Here is a 25,501-nt window from a genome sequence, read left to right on the forward strand (position 1 = left end):
TATTTTCTTTGTTATTCTTAGGTGGCTTCCTTTTATGTCACAAGGTGTAATTCATTCAGAAATTGAGCTATACCCTCAAGGTAAATTTTATTGTAACTTTATGGAAGTAAGATCAGTAAACTGAAATCTTTTTCTCTGAAGAAATCTGAGTTGAATTTGCACTTTAAATATCAGAGTTAACCATTTTGCAGTTTCCCTTGTTATATTTCTGGGATAATATGTTTTGTGTTTACATTGTATAATGGGTATAGGTGATAGTGAGAAATCAATGAGGGAATGAATGAGGAGAGAAGTTTTCTGATATTGGTTAGAATCACAGAATGTTTTTTTCATCTCTTCTTTCAAGTACATCAGGGAATACAGTTTAATTTAATTCTCTTGATTAACTAGCTTTTTCCCCCCGGATTTCAAATAAAACTGCTTATAATGCAAAGCATTGTAATGCGGAGCAAATGGTAAGTGCTGCTCTAGTCTTCTGTTTTTAATGGCAAGCGTTTCTGTTTCTGAACTAATTGCTTTACACATTTATTGCTGTTTGTATTTATTTTAAAACATTAATTGCAGCACACTATTTGAATATTTTAGTAAGCACTGACCTTCACATTTTAATTTAAACAATAAATCACTTTATTTATGCTTTCTTTTTATTCTGTCATTCTGTCCACCCACATTACTTTTCTCTCTGTTTGCTTGAAAATTAATATTTTTCTAGTATTTATTGTACACCTATCTTAATTTCATTTTTTAAATTAATATTTTAAACCATGATTCTTTCTCATGGTCTATATATAGTTTTGTTCTCACTATTAATTTTTCATTTTCTGTTTTACCTGTGATTTCATATTTGTTCAGCTTGACTTTTTTGTCCTTGCAACCAGCACAGATTATATTACATTTCTTAATAACACATAATATTTTCTCATCTGTGAGAAGTGCTTCAAGCTGTAGTTTGAACAATAATTTAGAAGCTGTGGGGGAAAAGTTTGAAAATGCTTATTAATAATTTATTATATCAATCAAGATGTCCATGACGACCCAAATACCTTGTCTTAAATAGTGTCCCTATGGCAGGTTGTTAATGACAAAGTTTGCATCCAGTTATTTTACAAATTATATTCAAATCCCATTCTATTCTAAACTTTATTTTGAATCACAAGTATCTTTGCCCGTTTTTTCTTTCTATGCCTTTTTCAGAAGGCATTCATTTTCTTACTGCTCATCACTCTGTGCCTTAGCTGTTCTGCACACCTTGCTTCCACAAAGCCTGCACCTACAGATCTCCCTTCACACAGTTCAAATCAAACTGCTCACTCCTTTCTGCACCCACGGCTGGATCTCTATGCTGTGTAATTTAAGCTGTGCTTGTCTGGTTATATGGTAAAAGTTGCAGCAGATAAAAATTGCCCCATAAACCTAACAAAAGATGACAAAAAGCCAAGGTAAACGAAGTGTGTATTCAACTGACTTATCTTCAGTGGAGATCGGCTTGGACTTGCAGTGAGCGTTTTGTTCACAACATTTTGATCCTGATCCTGTGAGAGAAATGTCTCTTGCTGTCCAGAAGAGACGCTCAGCTTTGTCAATGACAGACAAATTACCCTTTGTCAAAACAGACCTGTTTCATTGAAATGCAAGGTGGATTTGTTGCAGAAGTCTCAATCAGAGTTAGGTAACCAAAACTGTATGCACCAAAGAGCCTGTTGCTTAGGGCACTTGCTGAAATATGGAACAGTGGGACAGAGACTTCAAGTTCAGTGTCCCACACCTATAGGGACTGCTCAATCTACTGATTGAGTGGTTGATCTGAGATTCTGTTCACTTACTTTTTTCATCTGAGCTTTTTTAAATATGTAATTTTCACTCTAGATTAACCTTTTTTTTTTTTTTTTTGGTAAAACAAAATTCCTTTATTTCTGGGCAGTAGAACTTTCTAGGGTGTTGTATTGTGACTAATATTCTAGAAATAAACAAAAACTCTTTTAATCATGTTTTTAGGGAAGTTTGATTCCTCTTTTTTGTGTTGAGAATTCTATTTGTGTGCAAAATAGTTTACAGATACCAGACTCATCCTTTGGAGGCAGGAGTTGAGCTAGAATATAGAGTCTCAAGAGTACTAATCACATTGTTTCGAAAATGCATTGTTTAACAAAAGAGAGACTTAGAGGGGATAATAGAAAAGAGCATCCAAAACATTTGAGGTACAATAAATCAGATAATTAATAACTCCAAAGGAAAATACATTTTGTCTGATTTGACATTAATATTTGTTTCTGAATGAGTTGGAATTTTCAGCAGTGGGTTTATTCTTTAACCTTTGTCTGCACCATTCTTCTTAAGCACTTCTGAATTGAATTGTTCTCATTTTCTGGCCAAATGATCTGAAGGAACTTTATCTTTAAGGAACTAGTATTATATTGTTTGCAAACAGAAGAGACTGAATTTTTTGCTGAATGAGCTCTTCTATGGGGCAGGGTGCCCCTGCTTTATGGTCTTTGTTTCCACCTTCAGTTTATTTAGCTTTTCACCCTTCTAATTGATGTTGATTCTTTCATAGTCTGGTGCTGTGGTTCTTTTTTCAAGAAAGTGGGTCTATAGAGAAAACTGTGAAGATGCAAATTTTCAAAGACACAAAAGAGTTTGTTAGAAACTGGAGTCTGACAATTTTTAGTGGAAAATGGATGGTTCACTTCCTTTATAGACTCATAGGATGATTTGAGTTGGAAGAGATATTTAAAGATCACCTAGTCCACCCCCTTCATCATGCACAGGGATTTCTTCCACTAAATCAGGTTGCTCAAAGCCCCACCAACCCTGACCTTGAACACTTCCAGTGATGGAGCATCCACAGCTTATCTGGGCAACTTATTGCAGTGTCTTACCACCCTTATAATAAAAAAATTCTTCCTTATGTCCTGTCTAAATCTCAGTTTAAAACCATTTCCTTTTGTTCTGTCTACAGATCTTGCTAAACAGTCTGTCTTTCTTATAAGCCCCTTTTATATATTGGAAGCCTGCAATGAGGTCTCCCTGAAAGCTTCTCTTCTTTGGCTGAACAAAAGCCTTTCTTCACAGGAAAGGTGCTCCAATCCTTCTGATCATTTTCATGGCCCTCCTTTGGACTTGCTCCAACAGGTCCATGTCCCTCTTATGTTGAGGTCCCCAGAGCTGGGTGCAGTACTCCAGGTGTGATCTCACCAGAGTGGAGCAGAAGGCAAGAATCAACTCCCTTGACCTGCTGGTCAGGTTTTATTGATCAGACCATATAAGCTGTTGCTGTTTCTTCATTTCCCAGCTGTGTATTTATGTGTATTTAAAAATCTGTCTCCTTCCAAAACCTGATGTCAGCCAGACCTAAAGAATTTGGAAAACAAGAAATGAAGCTTCCTGTTCCAGTTCAGTCTTTGTGGGGCAAATTACTGAGGGATAATGGGACTGGCCAAAGACAAATACTTATGCCAGCTTTAATTCATCCAGGCATTACCAGACAGCTTTATATTAATGAAACTCTAGTGTACACTGTGGCATTTACTTATAAGATGACTGTGGGCTGGTATTTCATTTGTTGTTTGTCTTGCAGGGGGTGAATTTAAGTCACTAAGTGGAACTTGTTTTGTACAGGCAAAAGCTGCAATCAAAAAGGGGTGGATAGCATAAGATCCCAGCTTTTCAGATGTAGAAATGTATTTTCCAATTATGAATTGTTCTTTTTTTAAAAATAAGATTTATATTAAGCTGCTTTCAGATATTTAAATAACTTGTGTGTATTGTATGGTAGCAGAGATGACATTTTAGTATCAGGAGCTTTATATAAAATGATTTTCTAAAGAGTCCTCGTCTAGCATCAGAATTTTCTCCAAAATATTTTTTTTCATGCTAATCTCAATGTCATGCCTCCATTTAGGCAAACAGAGCTGGTTTTGATGTGTCAAAACAACATAAAACGGGAGGAAATTGTACTTAATTGAGATGCTTTGATACTTTTCCCATAGAATTTCTTGGTTATACGTGCTGTCATAATCCAAATTCTGGAGGTTGGGCTTTTCCCATGATAACTAGGCTCTATGCTCATATTTTCAGCTTTAATATGCTGCAAACTTCCCAAATCTTTAAAGTTACACAACTTGCCTAAGATGAGTTTGAATCATGTGGCATCTAGCCAATATTCATCTCCCAGCATCATTACCTTTTAGGCATATAGTAGTTACAGTCCCTGGGCTAAATTATGCTTTTACTTACATCTTTCGAGTGACTTGCTACATATCAGTAACACTTATAAAAGCATTTTGATTTTATTTTTTGCTTTACAGAAGAAGACTGGAAGATTACTGTAGTCACTGGGGATTTTGAAACAGCTGGCACAACAGCAACAGTATTCATTTATGCTTATGGAGAAAACAAAGCTTCTGGTCCTATTATTTTGGGATCTGGGAAACACCAGCTGTTTAATCCCAAAAGTGAAGACACATTTAAGGTATAGTATGACTGTTATATAAACACTGGAGAATTCAAAATGTATACAAAATATCTTCTCTCAAAACTGGATAATAGAGGTAATAAAGTGGACTCAAATCAATATGTAAGGATCATTAAGTATTTCTGAGGGAGTGGCTGACTTTTATGATAGTGAGATTTGAATCAACAAATGTACCCGTAACAGCATCAAGCAGACATGCCTCTCTCACAATCTGCTCCAAACCTGCATCTGCTTGATGTGCTAGTTTTAACTAGATGTTGTCCAGTTGCAAAGGGACAAAAAGGTTTCTTTGCCTGTTCTTTGTGTTGATAAGATAGTCCAGACTATGGTTTGTGTTGCGCACCCGTCTTTAGAAGTGTTCACTGTAAATACTTCCATGGGTTTCCACATGCTTCCACTGAAAGACACTGTCGTGTGAACCTTTTAATGTAGAAAGTAAAAAGGAAAAGGGGGATGTCAAGGGACTGGAGTCAAATCACACTGGCTAGGTTAACTCAGGTGATTTAGAGTAGTGATGTTCTACTTTTCCAAGCAAATGAGGATATTTCTCTCTTCTTCAGAGAGACCTCTGAGAGGTGCTTCAGAAGCATGACATTTCCCAGGGCTTCTCCGAGATCCTATAATTCCTATAGTTTCCTCCAATTCCTCCAGTTCCTCAGGATTCTAGTGGCTGCAGTCATTAAATCTGCAATATGTCCTTTAGGTTAAAATAATTTATGCATAACAAACAGATGATGGGGAGTCAGTGACAGATAGGACAGGAAGTTTCTCTGATTTTTAAAATTTTTTATTTTCCAGTTTGGAGTATAAATATATAAGTTCATGCAGAGACAAGTCAGTGGTACTCTTTCCATTGCATTTATTTAAATTAAAAGTAAGTTAGCTAAAGTCTGTGGATAATGCTGGTTTAATATTGTGTAAGGAAGGTGAAATCAGTGTTTATCTGAAGACTAAATTTAAGTGTTCTTTTTCAAATCATTCTGGCTATGTGATCATCTTGGATATTTATTCATCTGATTAATGCTGTCTTGCAGCAAGTTCTTACTCATTTATTTAGTTGAGAGAAGTACCCAGAATATTTGTTTGTTTTCTTTCTCTTTGGAAGGAATTCTGTTTCTTTCAAAGCAGCTTTTTTATCTTTCTGACATCATTGTATGACTTGATACCTGGTCCAGGAGCTCTGACGATCTGTCACTATCCACACTAACACCCAGGCTAAGGTCTTCTACACTGTACCTAGGTCTCTGTGCCTGATGTTTTTCTTTGGTTATATATGACCGAAAGCCTGGAAGAGGTTTGGAGGTTAAGTACAGAACTATGGTGCAGTTAGAGTGGGATGAATCTGGACTGAGGACTACCACTTAAACCTTTTACAAAATCTGATTGTGTAACCAGACTTCTGAATTCAGGTGTGATAACACCTTTAAACTTCAGAAGTTCTTGAGGAGGCTTCTCTCTGAATTCTAACCACACCATCAAAGCTCCAAGGTTGGCCAGATTATTGTCCACCCATTATTTCTCAAAGTTGCTTATTTAACTGTCAGTCGGTGCTGATCAACAAGGAAAGAAAAGAACAGATAAAGTAATTTGGCTTCCTTTTCCCATATTTTCCCCCTAAATTTCTCAATTTAATAAGGTATCTAATTTTTTTTGTTAATCCAAGAGAGCTGTGTTCTCCAAATATTTCAGCACTTTGTAAAATCAATAGTGCTAAGAACTGTGGAGTTGCAGAAACATTAGATAGCTCCTCTTGCTTTCTGTTATACTAGTTTAATCTGTTACGTATATGGGCGAAAAACTTAACTAAATGGGACAAGATTTCCAGCCTCTGTGTATAAATGTGCTGCATATTTGAAGGCTCTATTTTTTATTTTCTTAAGAAACTGTTAACTGATGCAAGGGGCTGCTAGAGTTCAGCATAACATCACGGGAAAAAGAAAACACAATCATGTCCCACAAAAACAATCAAAATCCCTTGGGTCACAGACATAATCATAAGAAATGACAGAGAAACAACCCACAAAAAAGAGGACGAGACAAAACTATGCTGGATTATCTTAATAAAAATCAAGAATAGTAATCTGATAGAAAGTATAGGTAACTGCATAGTAACTTGGATGCCTAAAAGTCAATAATGAATATGCAGTAGTGCTAAAAATCATTAAACCAAAAAGTTATTAAAACTTGAATAAATCAAAATGTGTTCCTCTATACTACTGAGATTTTGTTGTTCATCTAGAATATGATTTTTATGTTCCTTGCATTGCTGTATACATCCAGTGTAACTTTATTAAGTTTGGCTATCTCTGATTAATGTTTGTGTAAATTACATTAAAAACTGATGAATCTCCAGTGTAACACAGGTAGAATATAACAGGGCTGTTGCTCTTGGAGATTTCCATCTGATAGTAGCACACAAAATTCATTGAATGTAATTTACAGCTGTGTTATGGGGAGGGTTATTGTTTCTGAGTAAAGCCTTGGGTTCTAGTATCTTGTAAGATAGTTGTATGTAAACTACACTATATTTGCCCTTGTGGTTTAGGAACTTTCCTACCAGATGTGAAAGTCAGAGATGAACACCATGGGAATGGGAAAGAAAAGGAATTTAAATTTTATTTCTGTTTCTGCTCTGTAATTGTTCCTGTGTGTTCAAAGAAACTAATTCTAGGCTATGGTTTTCTGCTTCTGTTACTATTCAGACATAGTTTTTAGTGCATAATGTTTCTGTTGAGAGTCATTCCTCTTCCAATAGAGGAATATCAATCTACTATAAGTTACAGCTTTCATCAGACCTATGATGTGTTTCCCGCATTTTCCTCTGGTGTCATCACAGTCTCTGAGTATTTTTCAGTATTTAAAAAATACTGATTTTGGCAGTATATTGAGTTGCTCGAGACATTGAAGACGTCTTCAAAATCTTCACCTTAGCCTTATGCTATATTTTGTAGTTGGTGGCTGTCTTTATAATGAAGATAGTTCTTCCATGCTTGAAAGCATGGGACATGGAATATGCATGAGGAGAACTGGAATCCATCACTGGTGTGAATTTTGCCACATGAGCCCATTTCTCTAACTTGTAAATCTGGTGCCATATCCAGTTACATGTGAAGTATTTAAAGTATCTTCATTTGTATAAACAGTACTTTAAACACTCTCATAGTCTATCAGGGCAAAATGCCAGAGACTAATATAGGTAGATGAAAAGCGGGGCTCCTAATAATACTTGCAACGATACTTGATCATAAAAGTTAATGAATAGTGTTCCTGTGATGAGGTTACCACAGTGTTAAAACCAGCCTTTTTCCTTCCAGACACATGTACCTTGTTTGTAAAGAATTATGTTCATCAGGTGTGGCTTATGTTGTATGCACCACACAAAGGCTTTATACTCAGAAGTTTATCTGTTGTTTTCCATTCTGGTTTCCTCCTGTTTAAATAAAATTATCAGTTGTTTTAAATAATTTGTGCATTAACAATTGACACTCCTTTATAATCAGCCCTATAGACTGTAAGAGTCTGTTGTGTTTCACTGTGTTTTTCATTCCTGTACCCCAGATCCATATTCATTCTTTCATCAGTCAAAACTGAGATCTCTAAAGTAAAATGAGAAGCAGCGTGGAGAAAACCAAACGTTATAAAAATAGGTTGAAACAAATCCATTTTCATGCTTTTCTTCCCATTGTTAAAATAAAAGTGCCTGTAATGAGCTCAGTGAGAATTCTTCTCAAGTGGGAAGATTGCAAAAGTGACTGCAAGCTCTAAGGTAGCTATTCACTTCCTTAACCATGGGACTGCCAATGCCTAAAAACTGGGCATATTTTGTGTCCTGCTATATTTCAGCTGTACCCGTTGGCTCTAATGGCCATTTAAGTCCAGAAACAGTCGAATAAATCTTACAGAAACCCAGGCCTTAGTCAGATACGCTTATGGCAGCATAAAACAGTCATACTGATGGCTTTAACTCCACTTGAAGCTGTCTATCTCTCTACAAAATGTATATAATAACAACATGAACATCATTCCTTACTGAGATAAAAGGAACAAGTATGTAAAATGATCTCCATCAGATACAGGCTGTGCATGCAGCAAAATTCAGCTTGTTCTGAGAAAACAGCATAGAAAGGTAGTAAAAAGCTCACAAACAATTTTGGAGAAAAACACAATTCATCTCATCTTCAAAAAATGAGAGTCAGTGAACACGGTGCTACTTTTTCAGCTATTCTGCAGTATGGAGTACTGCAGTCTGGTGTGTATAGATATGTATAAATGTTACTCCCTTCTTGAGAGGACTATATGTACCCAGTTTTAGGTTTAATCTTTCAGCCATATATCTATAAAACTGACAACACAAGTCCAAGATGAATACATATTAAAACGTGCCTGCTTCTCTCCCAGTTTATGCTGTCTGTTTAACTCTCCAGTAGGCTTCACTTGGTGGTTTGGGAGATTTTGTGATACTGGTTTCCATTGTTAAGGGTCTCCCTGTTAAGAACTCCCCCACCTTCCCCTCTCAAGTGCCCAAATTCAGTTTCTGCCTTTATTAATCCATGCTCCTGCCTTGCCTTCCCCTCAGCCATTTTCTAATCTATTCACATTCTTATGCTTCCCATCATCTCACTATCCGAGCACTATTCAGAAGTGAGTGGTATGACTAATGTGTGGCTTATTCTCTCACTCTTGGTCTTAAAATATTTTTTGGGGTTTGCTACAACTGTATGAAGAGACACTTTACACAGTACAAATCTTATGCTAAGCAAGATGAGATCAATTTATCTTGCATTGAAACAGAAGATGATAAAGTGATAAAGTTTTTGATTACCCTTACTTTATACGGTCAGCTCTTTGGCAGCCCTTTAGCAGTTCTGTCTCCTGCAAAAATATTTTTCATTGCGTATTATAGGGATTTGCCAATGTTGAATCTGTTTCTGACTCTAGAATAATTATGCCAATAAGATGATGTCATTGCACTGCGTGCTACAGAATTACAGATTACTTGAGGTTGGAAAGGATCACCCTTGCTCAAAGCAGGGCCAGCTACAGCAGGTTGCTCAGGTCACTGTCCAGTCAGGTCTTTAGTATCTCCAACTCTACAACCGCTCTGGGTAACCTATTCCAATATTTGACCATTCACCCTTTCTTTTTTTTTTTCCTATCATATATTTAAGTGGAATTTATGGTATTTCAACTTGTGCCCATTTCCTTTTGACTATTCACTGGGTAACTCTGAAGTGAGATTGGCTCTGCCTATTCTAGCACCTCTCATCAGGTGTTTATACGCATTGATAAGAACCTCTCCTGAGCCGCCTTCTTTCCAGGCTGAACAGTCCCAGCTCTCTCAGCCTTTCCTCATGTAAGAAATGCTCCAGTCCCTCAGTCATTCTTGACCTTCATTACATCAGGAAGATATAAAAAAACCCCTTTAGTCCCTAGGAGGGCACTGCAAAAAGTCTGAAGTTCTTACAGTAGCCTACATTGTTAAGAGAAGAGACTGTGATAAATGTTGCTGTAAATCCACCAGAAGATGATAGACATATATTGCAGAGGCCGGTTCATAGTCTGCCAGGTTCTTATAGAATCAACAGTCAAAAAGAGACTAAATCAGAGATCCAGTCTTACTCATAGGTTATGGACTGAGGTCACTACCGTTTCTTAAGTGAATGTCATGAGTCTTCAGACTTTCTGAAGCGCTATTATGTGTCCACCAGCCTAATCTTTCTTATCATACCTCACTTCTTTATGCATAAGGTGCACTTGTCACAACCACAGCATCATTCTGTTAGCATGATGTTTGTGCATGTGGTGAAGGCTAAGTAGAGTTTAAATTTTCTTACATAGCCTGACCTCTGTTGAGCTTTCTCACAGTCAATGCTAGGCTGTATTCTGGTTAACATCCTCTGGCAGGCAGTGTTTTAACTCCTTGCCTAGGCACTGTGGAAAGTTTCAAATCCAGTAAAATACTCCTGGTCTGACAGAAAACACCAGATCACTCAGAAAAACCTTCAGATAACTCCTAACATGGGAGTTTTGTGCTTACTTTCAAGAACTGACACCCTGATACCATAAATACTTGAGGTTGATGTAATTTAATTAACCACACACTAAAAAAAAAAAGGTTCTTCCAGATATTTAATGTTCTTCTTAAAAGATTTTTGCATTTGTTATACTTGAGGGTGGAAAAACAAGCTATCTGTCGGTACCATTAGTTTAGCAGGTAACAACAATGTGATATTGCCTTTCTCTAATTAACCTGGTAACAGATAATTGGCATCCATTTTAGCAAATAGTAGCTCCTTGTTAGCCCGAATAGGAAGGTCAAATGAGCGAGTATTGATATTGGACTATCTACAGGATGAAAAAGAACTGGAGTGGACTGGATAAAAAAGTGTCTTAACTGTCACTGTTCAGTGAGCAATGCTTGTTTACTCAACTTATTTTTGTGTGAAGTGGAAAAAAATAATGCCAATTTTTGTGTGGCCTTTAATCCTACTCCTTAGATGTCTATATCCATCTTTTCATGAGACTGTTAAGTTTTTGTGTAAGCACCTGCGACATATGATTATTGAGTGAGTGTGTTACTGTGCCAAGTTTGTTGGCCACATTTAAAATATTGGCTGAATTCAGACATCTGGAAAATGCAATCATCATGGTTGAATCCTGGGTACTTTACTGATAGATTAGTATTGACATTTTTGGCAACAGTTGCAAACTGTGTGCTCACAATTTAAAAATATCTTCTATTTCTAAACATTTCTCCATTTTATGCAGATGTTGTAGAAGTCAAACTAATGCAGTCAATGATTTCTCTTTCTTTTGAGAATCAAGCTGCTGCACATGACTTCTCTGAAATCCTGTAAATGAGGTGGCCTTATATGAAATTAATAACTGTTTGTCAAGCCTTGTTTCTAGTGGCTATGTTAGACACTGGGATTTTGGAGTAGCTGCTTCTGAGATGTTGGCTTATCCAAAGTATTTTCATCCTCTTTAGATGAACTTCTTGCTGATATACCTGGACTTCAATTTATGTTTGGAGACAAATTGTAAACTGTGAGCTTTGTTAAACTCCATTTTCAAAGAGTAAGGCAAATTTTTGTAATGAACGATTTAATGAAAATGTTCCCATTGCCTTTGGTAAGAAGAGAATTTAGTCCTATGCTTGTACAACAAATGAATAGTAGCAATGGGCAAAACATGTATTTGTATTGATTAGCAGACCAGTTTTGGGTAACTGCTTGCAAATAGTTAGAATATAGGCATGGCTGAGTTAAAGCTGCCTGTGTTTGAAAATGTGGTCCTTTTGAAAGTGGCAGACAGTTTTTTCAATAATATGATACTATAAAATATGATAAGTGTTGAAATAATTGCCTGTAATAGTGAAGAGAAATACTACAGAGAGAATTAGTGTTGACATTTTACTTACAATGATATTATTAATGTAAATAAGGGCTGTCAATCTCTCACATAAGCAGGGCCTCTTTGAGGCCCACCGCGTTTAGAGCTTATTACAGAATTTAACACAAACCAGTTGACGCATCAGAAGGAGTTTCACAGTCAACCAATAAGTGAACTGTAAATGATGATTCAGGTGTTATGCTTTTTTTGAGGGGGGTGGAACAGTGTGAGGTTGCTATTTGTCAGAAGACCAGCAGCCTTGAGAAGCAGAACTGGCCAGTCTGAGGGACTGTTGTGCTTACTCAGGTGTGCGGTTTCCAGGACTCTAGGAAGTTTGTTCAGGGCAGTGTAAACCTATCCCAAAATGCACCAGTTTTCTACCTCTGTGTGTCCTTGTCATTTAGGAAGTTTCAATACCTGCAGCATCCAATTACAGCGTAGTAGAGGAGTGTCTTTATTATACTGACCACATTTTTCTGTAGATTTACAACATATTTGCTGAGCAACTTGTTGCTATTCCTCTCTTATTCTGTCTGCACATCTTCCACTAGTGGCAACAGAAATGGCACACCTACATGGGAGACTAGGTAACTGTCAGTGAGATCACATTATCCTTGAGCAAAACCACCAGCTTTACAAAGTTAGCTGTGAGAATTACAATTGGTAGTTTTTGATCTGTCAATTGAGTTATGGAAAAACAGAAACTAATGCAAAACGAATAGAAAATTTTAGAAAAAACACAGAATTTTTGACTTGTGTGTTCTTCTGAGGATCTCAACATTTGTGAAGAGGGCTTTGCAGTGTCCCTGTGAGAGACATATAAGTGTTGTCTTTGTCGTATAGTTGAGACAGAGAAGCTAAGATGGCTTGTGAATTATGTAATGTTTCTCAGGAAGTCTAAAGCAGATCCAGGAATAGAATCTAGTTGTCTGATTTCCAGAGTTGATGCTTTAGTTCTGGGAAACATCCTATCTTCTTAGCATGGCCATTTATTGCAGTTCTGTCAGAAAGGCTGTTTCCATGTAAAATGCAATGTCACTTTTGTACCTGTGATGCCAGGATATAGAACAGCTAGACTGAGGTTTTTGTAAGCATGTTGTTTACGAGGGCAACAAAGTCAACTTTGCTCTACAATTTTTACAGAATATTCTGTCTGCAAAAGTAGATTTGTAAATTCCAGCTTGTGTTCAAATAATGCAGAAGTTCAAAGTGATTTAGTCAATATTGGAAATGAAGGAGCAACCTCAAGATACAGTGTTTATGTTTGCAAAAGAATATTGTTAGCTCTGCCGTGTTATGTGAGTATTTTCATTTGCATTTCACGGCAAGAGCTAAATTTGACGTACATTTGACAGAATTCCGATTGGCAAAAAATAACATGTTAGCAAGTCAATACCACTGAGAGACTGGTGTGATATCTGATCTGACAGCAAGACAAATAGTTCCAACCCACAAAACTACAACAAGAGCTACAACTAAATTTGTAATTGTATTATATGTCTTCCAGAACAACATATACAGCTGATTTGTTCTCTGTCATTGTAATCTTCCCTTACTTCCACCCAAGAATAAACATTATTTTGTTTTCTCAAAAACACCCATAAATGATTAGTCAGAAACAGAAGTATTATTAAACATGTTATTAGTTTGGCAGTTCTGTGTTTTTAAATAATTTTTGAGACCTTTCGGTCTCAGAAATGTGCCATTACCTATATACCGCAAAAAACCTCATAATTTGTGAGTCTGGTAGATAGGGACATTTTATATTCTTTCTCCTCATAATCAAAAGCAAGTACATACGTTTGACTTGACACTTTGGACAAATTCCCACTTAGCACATGGGCATAGCTTCCTTAATTTTGTCATATTGCATCCTCTTTTAGAGCATGAATGTTAAGGTGAAATAAGAAGCACAGAAAAACACAAATTAGTGAATCTAATTGAACTACTTGCAATTGGGAGTATCTTCTGGAGAAACCTAATGGTGTGGACAGGGCTTTCTGTTCTGTACTGATTTTTCTTGAGTCTCCATTTGATTAGATTTGACAGATTGCTGTGTTGCTTATCCAGGAACAGGAAGTCCTCACATGGTGATGAATGGGTTTCATTGTTTACTTCTCTTTCTTTTTCAAATTGATTCTTTTTTCTGTGTGTGATGTTTTTGTTTGTTTGTTGCCTTTTCTTTCTTGGTGAGCTATCCAACCTCTGCTTATTTTTGTGAACTCTTCTCTGCAGTTGTACCAGTAGTCTGCCAAACATCAGCTACAATATTGAAACCCTTTGTAGATTCATCTGGAATCATAGTTCCCGTCTTTGACTTCTGAAAAAAATGCATGTAAATAAATAAAATTAATTTAATTAAGGAAGTTATAGCTTCATGTTTCTGCCAGTTCATATGACACCTGCTATAGTTACGCAAGATTTTTTTAATCAATAATATTTCAGTGTGCTTCACAACCAAATGGCTGATTAGATGTTTCAGAAGACAAAAGAGGCTCTTTGATGGTTTCCTGGTCCCAGCTGAGGGTCATGATAATGAATACTGTATGCAAACACTACTCTTTCAAGAGGGCTTATGCCAGAATTTAGTCATGGCTATGAGGTCAGAAGGTTTCAATGTTTTATTTACTAAATTGCCCTTTAACACTTCTGAACCACAAATAGCAGTCAGTGGCTAGACCTCAGGAGAGCATTACCTTTGTTGGTCACCAATACTATACTATATTTTATTTGCAATAAAGGGTAAGAGTTCTAATATATTGTTTTATTTATTTGCTAGGCAACCTTAGCAGTCATTTCACCACTGCAGAGGTCTCTGCTTTGTGGCTGGGTAACAGTGTTATTATGGCGACTTACTCTGTGTCCTGGCTATATTTGTGGTTAAGTTTCAGAGAGCTTTTTATCTGTTGCTGTAATTCTGCTGTGAGTATTAGCAGCATATTTTTGATGCACATGTTTTTATTGCATTAACGTTATAATTATACCTTCAGTTAGCACCTCTTACTTTAACATACTGTTTTAATATAGGAAAACCTACCACTTTAGCTGTGACTCTATTCAGACTTTATACCACCAGCATATATGTCATGATATCATCCTGTGAGACTGAATTGTGTCAGGCTTGCCTCAGGGATGCAAAGAAATGATGATCAATTAGGGCTGCAAGACCCTTCTGTGATGGTCCTCATGACCAAGAAATGTCATTGTTACACTCGTCTATATCGTTGCCTAGGAAAACATTTCTTCGAAAGAATGAAAGGGATATGTGTCTCTAACATTTCCCAGCTCCACAGATAAAAGGAGCATTACCTCATAGTCTTCTTTAGCAATGAAAAATATTGAAGGGGAAACTCTCACTCTGGAGAAGACTTACTAATACTGCCTTGCAAAACAGACCCAGCAGACCTTCAAACACAAATCTTAGTTCATAATTTTTGATGATTCAGACTTTTGGGGCAACGTTAGTGTGAATCACTTGTCAGTTTTTTGTTTGTTTACTTTTTGTTTTGTTGCAAAGCAGTAGAAGATTGGTATCATGGTAAAAGAAGAAAGTATTTTTTTCTTATTTTTTCCTCCTTTTTTTTTTTTTTTAATTTATTTCACAATGCCATGAGCTTTCAAACACATTACTGAAAATTAAAGTGGTTAACCCTGTTTTTGTGCTTAGGTTCCTGCTGTCAGCATTGCTCAAAAAGCTTCTGCAGACCAAAACACGGTGGCTCTTATTTCAAGGCTACAGTATTCAATGGGACATAGTTATGGTTTACTGTTTAAATCTGCCCCAGTGTGGCGTCAGCACTTACAGAAACAGTTAACCCTGACATCAATGTACATAAAAATAGAAGAAAAAGAGAAAAGTGAGCCATAGCGGACTAAGTGGTAGGAATAGTTCATAGGGCTCTGTTGATGGTACCTGTATGGGCTGAAAAGATGTCATTTCATTCAACAATGGCTGAAGGTACTTCTACTTGTGCAAGTATTTGTCTGGAAATAGAGGTTTACTTTATAACACTACAAACTGGATTCTGTCAGGAGATCTAAAACCAGACTGAATTGTTTGAGCCCTTTAGTCACTTTAAATAATACGGTACTGAAGCCACTAAAACTACATTTGCAGACTACTCCATATGCTTTTGTTCAATTGCTCTGGAATTCATTGTATATTAAGGCTTCATTTTATAAAAAGCCCTACTGCTCTAGGTTACATTAGTTGCACGCCCAGTGTAAGAAGATTTGCTGAAGGACAACGTTATAATTTCTTATCATTTTTCTTTTTTTCTTTTTTTGTTATTACAGATTAATTTCAGAGATCTTGGGCAGCTATACAAAATCCGCATTGGCCATGACAACACTGGAAATGATCCCAGTTGGTACCTGGAGGAAGTCAGACTTAAAAGAGTAGTCCCTTTTTCCGATGAAGAGATTTGTCTTCCTGTAGAGTGCTGGCTTGCAGAAGACAAGGGTGAAGGTGATACATGGAGAGAAGTAGCAATAAGAAACCCCAGAAAGGAGCTTTTGCCACGTACGTGCTCAGTATTTTAGATCATGTGTTCACTAACCATATCCTGTGAGTATATGACACCTTTTCACATTTCTTCCAGAGCAGACTGCCCAAAAGCCAGAGTAAACATGAAACAATCCCTTCCAGATAGCTTCCAGTTCCACAAAAGCAGAAAGTGGTCATGTTACCTCACTCCTTTACTCCCCAAAATCAGAATATCTGTGGTTATGGCATCTTACACCTGTAGAATTCTTGGTTTCTCACAGGGTCCCTAAATCACTGGCAAATATTGCTCTTTAGAGCAACACATCAGACAGGAAATCAAGGCATATCAAGGTGTGTAATGTCAAGTGACACGCAGGTCCTTTTAGCAAGTTTGATATTATCCTTTGTTGCACTGCAGAAAATGTTCCTTACCAGAAATTTATGTTCTGAATCATCACACATGTTTTCCAAATCAGACTCAAGTCATGACCATTCACACAAAAATTGTTATCTGCAGGGTGGCACTTTGGTACTTCAAAGTTTACCACAGCTTTGGCACACTTGGTTGTCTTCAAGTGAAGGAGGAAATAGCTCATCATAAGAAATTATTGCTTAATAAGTTCTGAACCTCTACAGAGGAATGTGGAGCTAGTGTAATTATTTAGTGACAATCAAATAGTTTCAGAAGAAAATATCAAACAAGTGAAAAACCTCAATGCAAAGAGTATAATTATCAAAAAAAAAATCAAGACAATTCTCCATCAAAAACTTCATCACACGTGAAGGTTTTCTGTGCATTTTAAGGACAAAGGGTACTACTGATCTCTCTTACAGAGGCCAGGAGATCGGAAGATGCTGAGAAGCACATATGTACCAGCTCACATTTGCCCTTTGCTCCCTATTTTTTTTTTTTTTAATTTTTCTGCAGAGTATTTAGTGACTTCAGTAAGAGATTTCAAAAACTGGGACTAAGCAGGATGAATCAGGCCCTATGATTATTAACATATATCACAGTAATTTATGCCATTTCTTACAGTGACTGAAATATCATATACTTGTGCAACAGAAAAACAGTGCAGAAATCAATTAGGTTGTCTGAGCAATTAATTTGACATCAGTAACTGAAATCTATGTTATGCAGTCTGAAATACCCATTCATAGAAAAACAGTAATATTCTGGTAGGTGCACTCCATTTATGTACTTGTATGTGAAAACTCAAGTCAGTTCTACCAAAGGCTGGGAATATGTTCAAACATTACATTTATTTACTTTTTAATCTTTATATTACTGCATCTTTCCATGCTTTTTTCAGGAACATTATCTTTATTAAAATACCTGTTTCAAGTTTGTAAGAAAAGATACATTAGAAAGGATTTGGAAATTTCCTGAAATTGTAAGTTTTACAAATTAGTTATTGATTTTAGGCACATTTAAATTGAACATCAGTGTAAACTCAGAGAGACCACTCAAGGATTTCCTATTTAGCTTCTCAAGAACAAGTAAACGAAACACTATCTAGTTGCCTTTCCTATTGAAAAGCTAATTGCTTACAAGTTCTGGACAAACCACATCAAGTCACCATCTCCAGCAGAACAAATGATGTACTACTAATTACGTAATGATAATCTGATTTACTAATTTGTATCCTGTACTTTCAGTTCAATATTGTATCTTCTAATGATATCAAATTTGCTTAACTGTAAAAGTGATGTGATGGAAACTTTAAACAAAATGAAGAAATATAATTTTAGCTCAGAAGGCACTGCTTTTTTCAATTGCTTTATTACTCAACTTCTCTCTTAGAAGAAAGAGTATTTTTTTCCTTATCCTTTTTGTCCCTTTCTCCATCCAAACCTTACTAGGCACCTAGTAGGGACCCAAAAACTTGGAACTGATTTTCGATTTCCTTTCTTTTTTTCTAGCTTCTCTTCTTTCACTCCTAAGTTTTTTTCCTGTCATATTTTCTTCACCTTCCTCTCTGAAATTGCTTATCTTCCATCCAAATTTCTCACCTTGGTAACCCCCGTAGTTTTTCTGACTGTCCCTCATCTACTTCAAAATCTGACACTAATCAGATCTCCTACTCCAAGAGATGCTTTCAGTTCTTTCTCAATTTCTCCATCACACCAGTTTCAACTTCCAGATTTTACTCAGATTTCTTATGCCTCTAATGTATGTCTGTCTTTGCCCTTGTTATTTTTCCCCATTGCCAAGGCTTCTAGGTCTCTGGCAGTTCCAGATATTGGTTTTAGTTTACCAGAATTTACAAGTATTGGATTTTTTGTTTGTTGCTGTTGTTGATTTGTTTTCATCTCCTACTTACATCATGATGCACAAAACACATGAAAAATTGTTCAACTATATTCTAAGTGAATTAGTGATTGTGTCCAGACCTGGGTAATTCTAGAGTGTCACTCAGTGAAAACAAGATAGAAGGTTTATTCTGAATCCTATTGAGTTGGATTTATAACATCATGATGACACAGGAGTGTTAGAGGAGTCAGACCAGACCTGGTAGCCTGATGGATGTAAGGCTGACACAGCTGCATGGCCCCATGGAGAGGCTGTGCACGTGTTCCCAGTCAGCACACACAGAGAGCACATGTATATACCAGATGTATACATATATGTGTATATATATATATACACATCTCACACACATGCATGCATGCACAGAGCTGTCTCGCCCCTAGAGACCCCCGTACCAGCTGCTTATGTGGTCTTGGCTTTACAGACATGGGCCTCTGGGCCCTGGTCTCACTCCACTGACACTTAATTTCACTCTCTCTAGTCTCTACAGTTACTGTCGTGCAGGATCCCAACTGGGTCCCAGCCCAGTTGCTGGCACTCAGACCCTGTACCTACACACTCATACACACGCAGAGAACAGAGGGTTGTTCACCCAGGAAAAAAGTTAGAAGGCAAATTAATAAGAAGGTAGGACACACTGCACTGGCAGGTGCAGGACACAGCCAGACAACCATACTAGCAAGCAAACTGTTAGCTGATCCTTTTGAGCCCCTGATCCCTTTATTTTCCACACTTTTTCCTCCCCAAATCACCTAGATCTATCCCTTTCCATGCCTTTTGTTCCTTCCTAAACATCCAAGAGTAAATCCTGTGCAATCCTGAAATGCTTTCCCTCTGTGTATTAATATTGTGTTCCACAGTCCTAGGCAGCAAACCCCGGAAATCCAATAGATACTCCAGAACTGACTCATTATGATGAGTTTCATGCCTGGACACTGGGACAGCCTGGGGCAGCCCTTGTAGGGGGCAGGAGAGGGTGCCCCTTCCTCTGGGTCATCGACGTGGGTTCCCACCTGCCCTTGTGTCCTTGGGCTTATGGAGATGGGCTGATGGCTCCTGTGATGGGCCTGGGAGAAGAGAGAGCAGGGTGTTGGTTGGAGTCCCCCCACCAATATCTGTTTGTGCTCCTTTGTGAGTGTGCAGAAGACCTTTGTCACACATCCTAATGTGGATTTTCTTCAGATATGGCTGAAGTTTTTGTCTAAAAAGGTTCATGAAATGAGAATTTTCTTACTGTTCTGTTGATGTGAACATAAACTTCAAATGAGAACACAAATGGGGTGTTCTGCCCTGTTCTTGTTCACATAATTGAAGGAATAACTGCACTGATTTGATATAAAAGACAAATATTGAAGCTGAGGCAGGAAAACATCCAGCTCGAAAGGTTTAGATTTATTTCCACTTGGAGGAAGTTGCAGGCAAATACAGAAATTTTAGAATGTTCCCACTGACTGAAATAGGACAGAAAATGACTGAAACAAATAGTAATGACTCAAACATTATTGCTACAAAATTTCTATCTCTATTTAATCACTCGGGAGGTACCAACTACTTAGATAAATAGTCAAAAATCTCTTTCCTATAGTAAAATTGATTAGTGGTTTTTTTTCAAAGCATGTTCTGAAGAATATTCCCATATACGTTTTAGAATATTGCTCCAAATATCAGGAGTAAATGGAAGTGGAGATTAGAAAGCTTGAGAACTGCAGTTCTAACTGATATGTCTTCACCCGATAGTTTTTTTTTTTTTTTGTATTTATGTCTTCTCAAACAAGATATGCACCACTTCTGCGGAAGATAGTGCCTCTTAACTGCTATCAGCCATTAAGAAATTGTTCCCTTTTAGCCTCAATGCTGCACCAATCTGTATCTTTCCTCTTCTGTCATGGCAAAATGCCAAACAGTAGTTGTGCAAACCGGGAAGTAAATACCAAGTGATAAAACCGTGTGACAGAGATTCAATCTCACTGTTTAGCAACTCAAACCAAAATGACCATTTCATTCCAATGGGCATATCACACAGAAAAAAGGAGAACCAGGAGCAATACTATGTAATACTGTACTAGTATCCTGGATTGTCATCATTAAAGAAAGACTGACTAGAAAGAGTTTGACAATTTTAATGTTGTATATAATTTATCGTATTTCTAGGTTTCATGATCTTTGGCCAATTTATCTGTTTGCACTAGTGGCCTGATAGGATTGGATTTGCATAGTGAAGCAGTTGGTGCTAAAAGCCCAATGACCTGAGAGTACAATGTCCTCCTGATGCGCATTTGGGGGGAAGTTGCTCTGGGCTTTTCTAGCCTGTTCCCACAGACTGACTGCCAATTTGTGGCAAGATCATAATTGTTTTCCTGGAACGTATCCCCTGGTTTAATTTTATCAAAAAATAATCTATTTTTTCTCTAAAACCACTCCATGCTGCACACCAGAAAGAAGTAAGGAGGGCCAACCAGGGGATTCAGTTTCCTCGTTCAAACTAGTGTGCTGTTGTAAGCACACCAGTGTCATTAGGCTCAAACAGCTGTAATGTGGAAGAAGCTTATGCAACGTACATTGAGCAATAAATAATGGGTACATTTATCTTTAATTTAGCTGCTCCTATCTGAAATTCTAAAATAATGACTGTACTTTCTTTTTAGTAGAATTACTTTGAAAAGAACTAACAATGGGACAGTAGTTTATACTAAGTCAGCAGAAAAAGACCAATATTTCTGCAGTGAAAACTTTCATTTTCTTATTCACACCATTAAATTTGTCTCTAATCTTATTGGGTTTATTTTCTTCTTCTCTCAAAACACATAAAAATATTAACTTGATCTTTAATCCAAAGCTACCTGTGATGTTTGCTCAGTGTTTATATTTTCCAAAGGAAAATGTCATAAGTCACTGTTTTCTGTACATTACTCCTTCAGAAGAAAATGAGACTTATATGCTGTGCTTGCAGCTTGGGGTCAAACTAACTCTTCCCATTGATGAGTCGTCAGGAATATACCAACCTTCTATTTTGGAAATGTCAATTCAGGTGCCAAGAATAAGAAGTTTGGAAAAGTAGGGTTCTCTAACTCGAATTCTGTTGTCCTTAGTATGCCCTTAGTTTACATTTTCTTCATAACCAGAGTAAAAAAACTTGTTTTCTCTCTCACCTTAATTCCAGGTAGTTCATGTTCTTATGTTATCAATAGATGCCAGCAGCTGGAGTTGGGGCTTAAAAAAAACCCCTGAAGTCTCACGATAACTTCTCAAGATGTAGCAGTAGTAGCATCTTTATGGACTGAGCAAGTATAAATTTGATACTTGTACACTTGACTGCTCAGTGATTCCTATACTATTTTTGACAGATTTAATATATTTTGATATACCATTTTTAAGCATATTATACTACTTTAATGTCTGTCTTTTAATGCAGACTTTTAGAAGCTTCTAATCTTTGCCTGAAAACATTTAACCTCCCTTTTTTCAACTGTTTCATCCATGCATTCAAGTCCCAGAGTTTTCTGTTTGATTGTAGAGCTTATCTAAAGTTAATCTGTTAGCAATTTGAAGATCTCAATCATTTTCTGAAAGGTCATTTTCTTTTTTAATGAGTACTAACTGAGACTTTTTCCTGCCGTTCTGTATTAATTAATCCTTTTATGTCCTTTATCAAAGTTTTTGTATTATAAAGACATTTCTTCTATTACTTTGATGTGCCCCACATTAGACAGGTGCCTAGCTGTGAGTCTAACAGGTCCCTCAAAATGCTGAAACAATAATCCCGACCTTCTCTTTAGTGGTTAGTTTCACAATATAATTTTCAACTTTTTCTTTCCCTTTTTGACTATGGGCCTACTTCTCTGCTTTGTCATGCCAGTTTTCAGCTGGTGTAGTTTTACTACATCAGTAGCAAATAGTAAAATGAAATTGCTAGTATGGAATAGAGGACTGGGCCACAGAGTTCTAAGTCTCAGAGTTTTGGGATGGCTTTTTCTTATTGTGGTGAAGCAGGTGTCTGCTTCAGATGTGGCAGCAGTGGGGGCCTTAGAGCAGGTCAGTTTCTCAAAGGAAATTAAACCCGAGTCACAGAGACTGAACATAACACGTTTTTCTAGGGCTTTCTTATTTTACTCTACAAACAAAAAACCTGTGTTTTGTGAACAATATATAGAAAGCTACAAACAGGCAAATTTCACATATAGTGAGTCTTGCTGCCTCAGCAGTACATTCTACTGTCAGGTTCATTCTCCAGATTTGGTTGTATCTATCCCCTGTGCTCATCAGACTACTGGTACACCTTGTCTTGTCTGTTACAGAGTGGCATCATCCTTCTTGTTCTCATATTTAAGCAATTTGTAGCTCAGGAGCCATTTACACTAGCACATTTTGTAGCTGTTCAGCAATATAGAGGAACTGCCCAACAAAATTTGAAAAAATTACATCCACACAAGGTGGTGTGCGCCTGGGTTTCCACTGGTACAGAAAAGGCTTAAAATCCACAATCTATTTAGTGAATGCTTACATGAATGTTTAAGAATTTCTCCACGATGTCATGTTCTAAATAGACATGTACAGTGTGTCTTAGAGAATATTTTAATTTGCTTTTTTTTTTTGGTGTGTTTTTCTTAAAAAACGCATTGCAGCATATACTCTAGGGAAATTAACATTCTATTTGTTAATATTATCCTAATATTGCAGCCTGAATTGTTAATTTGTCCAAAAATTTAAAGCACAAGCTGGTCTTTTTGTTAAGAAGGTTTCTTTCTATATCGTGCAGATTGTGTAGCCTAAATAAACACTAGTCCTAACATTTTCTAGATGGTGAGAGATGTATAGACACAAGAAGCTCTGGAAAATATTTTCCAGTTCTTCACATTTCAACATGTGCATAGTTTCTACTTCAGACTGATTTATAGAGCCTTATAGCAACAGAAAGCGCTATTTGATTAGATCATTATCATCTCTGTGGTTACCACAGAGATGCACAGTGCTACAAAAGGAATTGTCATTTATTTATCTCTCAGTATCTTTGTGTTGTATTATATTTACCTCTGATTCTGTTCTGGTGTGACCTGTACTTAATCCATTTGTTTAGTCTCCCTCCAGAAATGAAATAACTTGTTGTTATTTTCTTCTTCTAATCATCTGTTGTTAAAGGGCTTCTTAAAAACAAACAAACAAAAAACAAACAAACAAACAAACACTAAAAAAAAACCAACACAAAAAACCAATCTTGAATATGCTTTAAAATTGTGTTTATAGTTATTTAAATTTTCCAGTTTTGTTCATGAAAATTACTTGTTGGTGTAAGTAATACAGATACCAATCTTTCTGTACAAAGTCATAACATAAACAGTCTATATCCTTATCTCCCACAGATGTTTTGCTTTTTCAAAACTGGGGATGTAAGTAAGAATGTAAAAGTGTGGAGAAGACTTCTTGTTGATATTTCTCTGGTTTTGCTAGTCCCCAGTGTCTTGCTCCATGGGTCGTCCAGCTCCATTATTCAAATGGCGGGTCACAGATAAACATAGTTGTTAGGTTTTCTTTTGGAAATGTGACCTCTCTCTTTCTACACTCAGAAAGAATTTGCCCCTTCATGATCAGTGTTGCTTTGTTGCATGTTTCCTTTTAAATGTTATTCTCTGTCTTATTCTCTGTCCTTCAACACTTCCTTATTTGTCTTATATTCTTGTGTTGCTAGTATGCACACAATTGTGTTTATACTAAGAGTTATGATGTAAAATGTCATTTGCATATACAATGTACTTATGCTAATTATCAGATCCATTTATCTTTGTTACTTTCCACCCACATTTACCACTTATGGTAGGTATGATTTTTTTTATATTAGAAACCTTGAGACTAGTTTTTATAAGGCTCTGCCAAATTTTTGAGGATTTTATGTATTACCGAGATCAAGTTTATGTCACAGGCTGAATGTTAGTGCACTAATGCATGGATGTGAGAGCTGCAGTGAATGCTTGGAGTTACAGAAAATAATGAAACTGATCAAGAGAGACCAGTCCTATTTTGAGTCACAGTTGTAATAGTGATAAAGAGTTGATGACACTGTCTTTACCAATTTACGATAATTGTATACAGTTTAAAATAAATACTCTAATTTGGCTAAGCATGCATTCTATCCATCAATATTTCCTTCTTATCTTTCAAAATACATGGGGTTATTTTTTCCCCTTAAGAATTTTCAGTATTATTTTAATACTTGTTTAGCTTCTCCCCTGGGATTCAGAAAGAACTATTCTTCAGTGATTGTGGTTGACATGATATTTGAGTTTTTTAAGATGCCTTGGGGTCCAGTGAATCAAAAATTTAAGGAAATGTCAAGTTCTGCTATGTATTTGGTGGCATAAGACTAACACTAGTTTAATTAGTTTTTGTAGAATATTGTCCAGTTTCAAGCATTTTTTATAATTTTCTGTTTTCATCATAGTTTCTTCTTAAAAGTAGTGTTCAATTGTGTTTGTTAGGGCTTCTGCTACATTTATTCCTTCCCAAGAACTATTAAAATTACCCATTAGTGAAACAGTAATCTCCTCTGTGATGTACTACGTAGCAGCAGAAATGACCAGCTGTGATTAGAATAGAAACACCACATGGAAAAACTTCCTTTAAGATGTAAACAGGAAAAGCTTTTTTTTTTTTAGGTCATAATAAGAAAAACTGAAATTAAATATAATAGTATGTGATTACTGCAAAATCTTTTATTAACATAAGTTTGCATTTGCTTTTGCCAAGAAATGATGGACCAGATGATCCTTGTGGTTCCTTCCACTCTGGTATTCTATGATTCTATGACATCCAGATGATTACTAAAATAATACTAGGTTGATGCAAA

General features: G+C 36.6%; 1 protein-coding gene across 3 annotated transcripts in view; it reads left to right on the top strand.

Moving 5' to 3' along the window:
* RP1 (RP1 axonemal microtubule associated) overlaps positions 1-25,501 on the top strand; it is a 202,946-nt gene that overhangs the window by 84,059 nt on the left and 93,386 nt on the right. For all 3 annotated transcript variants that reach the window (XM_021292984.2, XM_065053559.1, XM_065053558.1), the window contains exons 23-25: positions 22-80; positions 4,308-4,471; positions 16,163-16,388. In XM_021292984.2, the coding sequence (XP_021148659.2) occupies positions 22-80; positions 4,308-4,471; positions 16,163-16,388 (449 nt within the window). The remainder of the gene's footprint in view (positions 1-21; positions 81-4,307; positions 4,472-16,162; positions 16,389-25,501) is intronic.

Source organism: Columba livia, chromosome 2 (genome assembly GCF_036013475.1).
Source record: "Columba livia isolate bColLiv1 breed racing homer chromosome 2, bColLiv1.pat.W.v2, whole genome shotgun sequence".
NCBI classification, from domain to species: Eukaryota; Metazoa; Chordata; class Aves; order Columbiformes; family Columbidae; genus Columba; species Columba livia.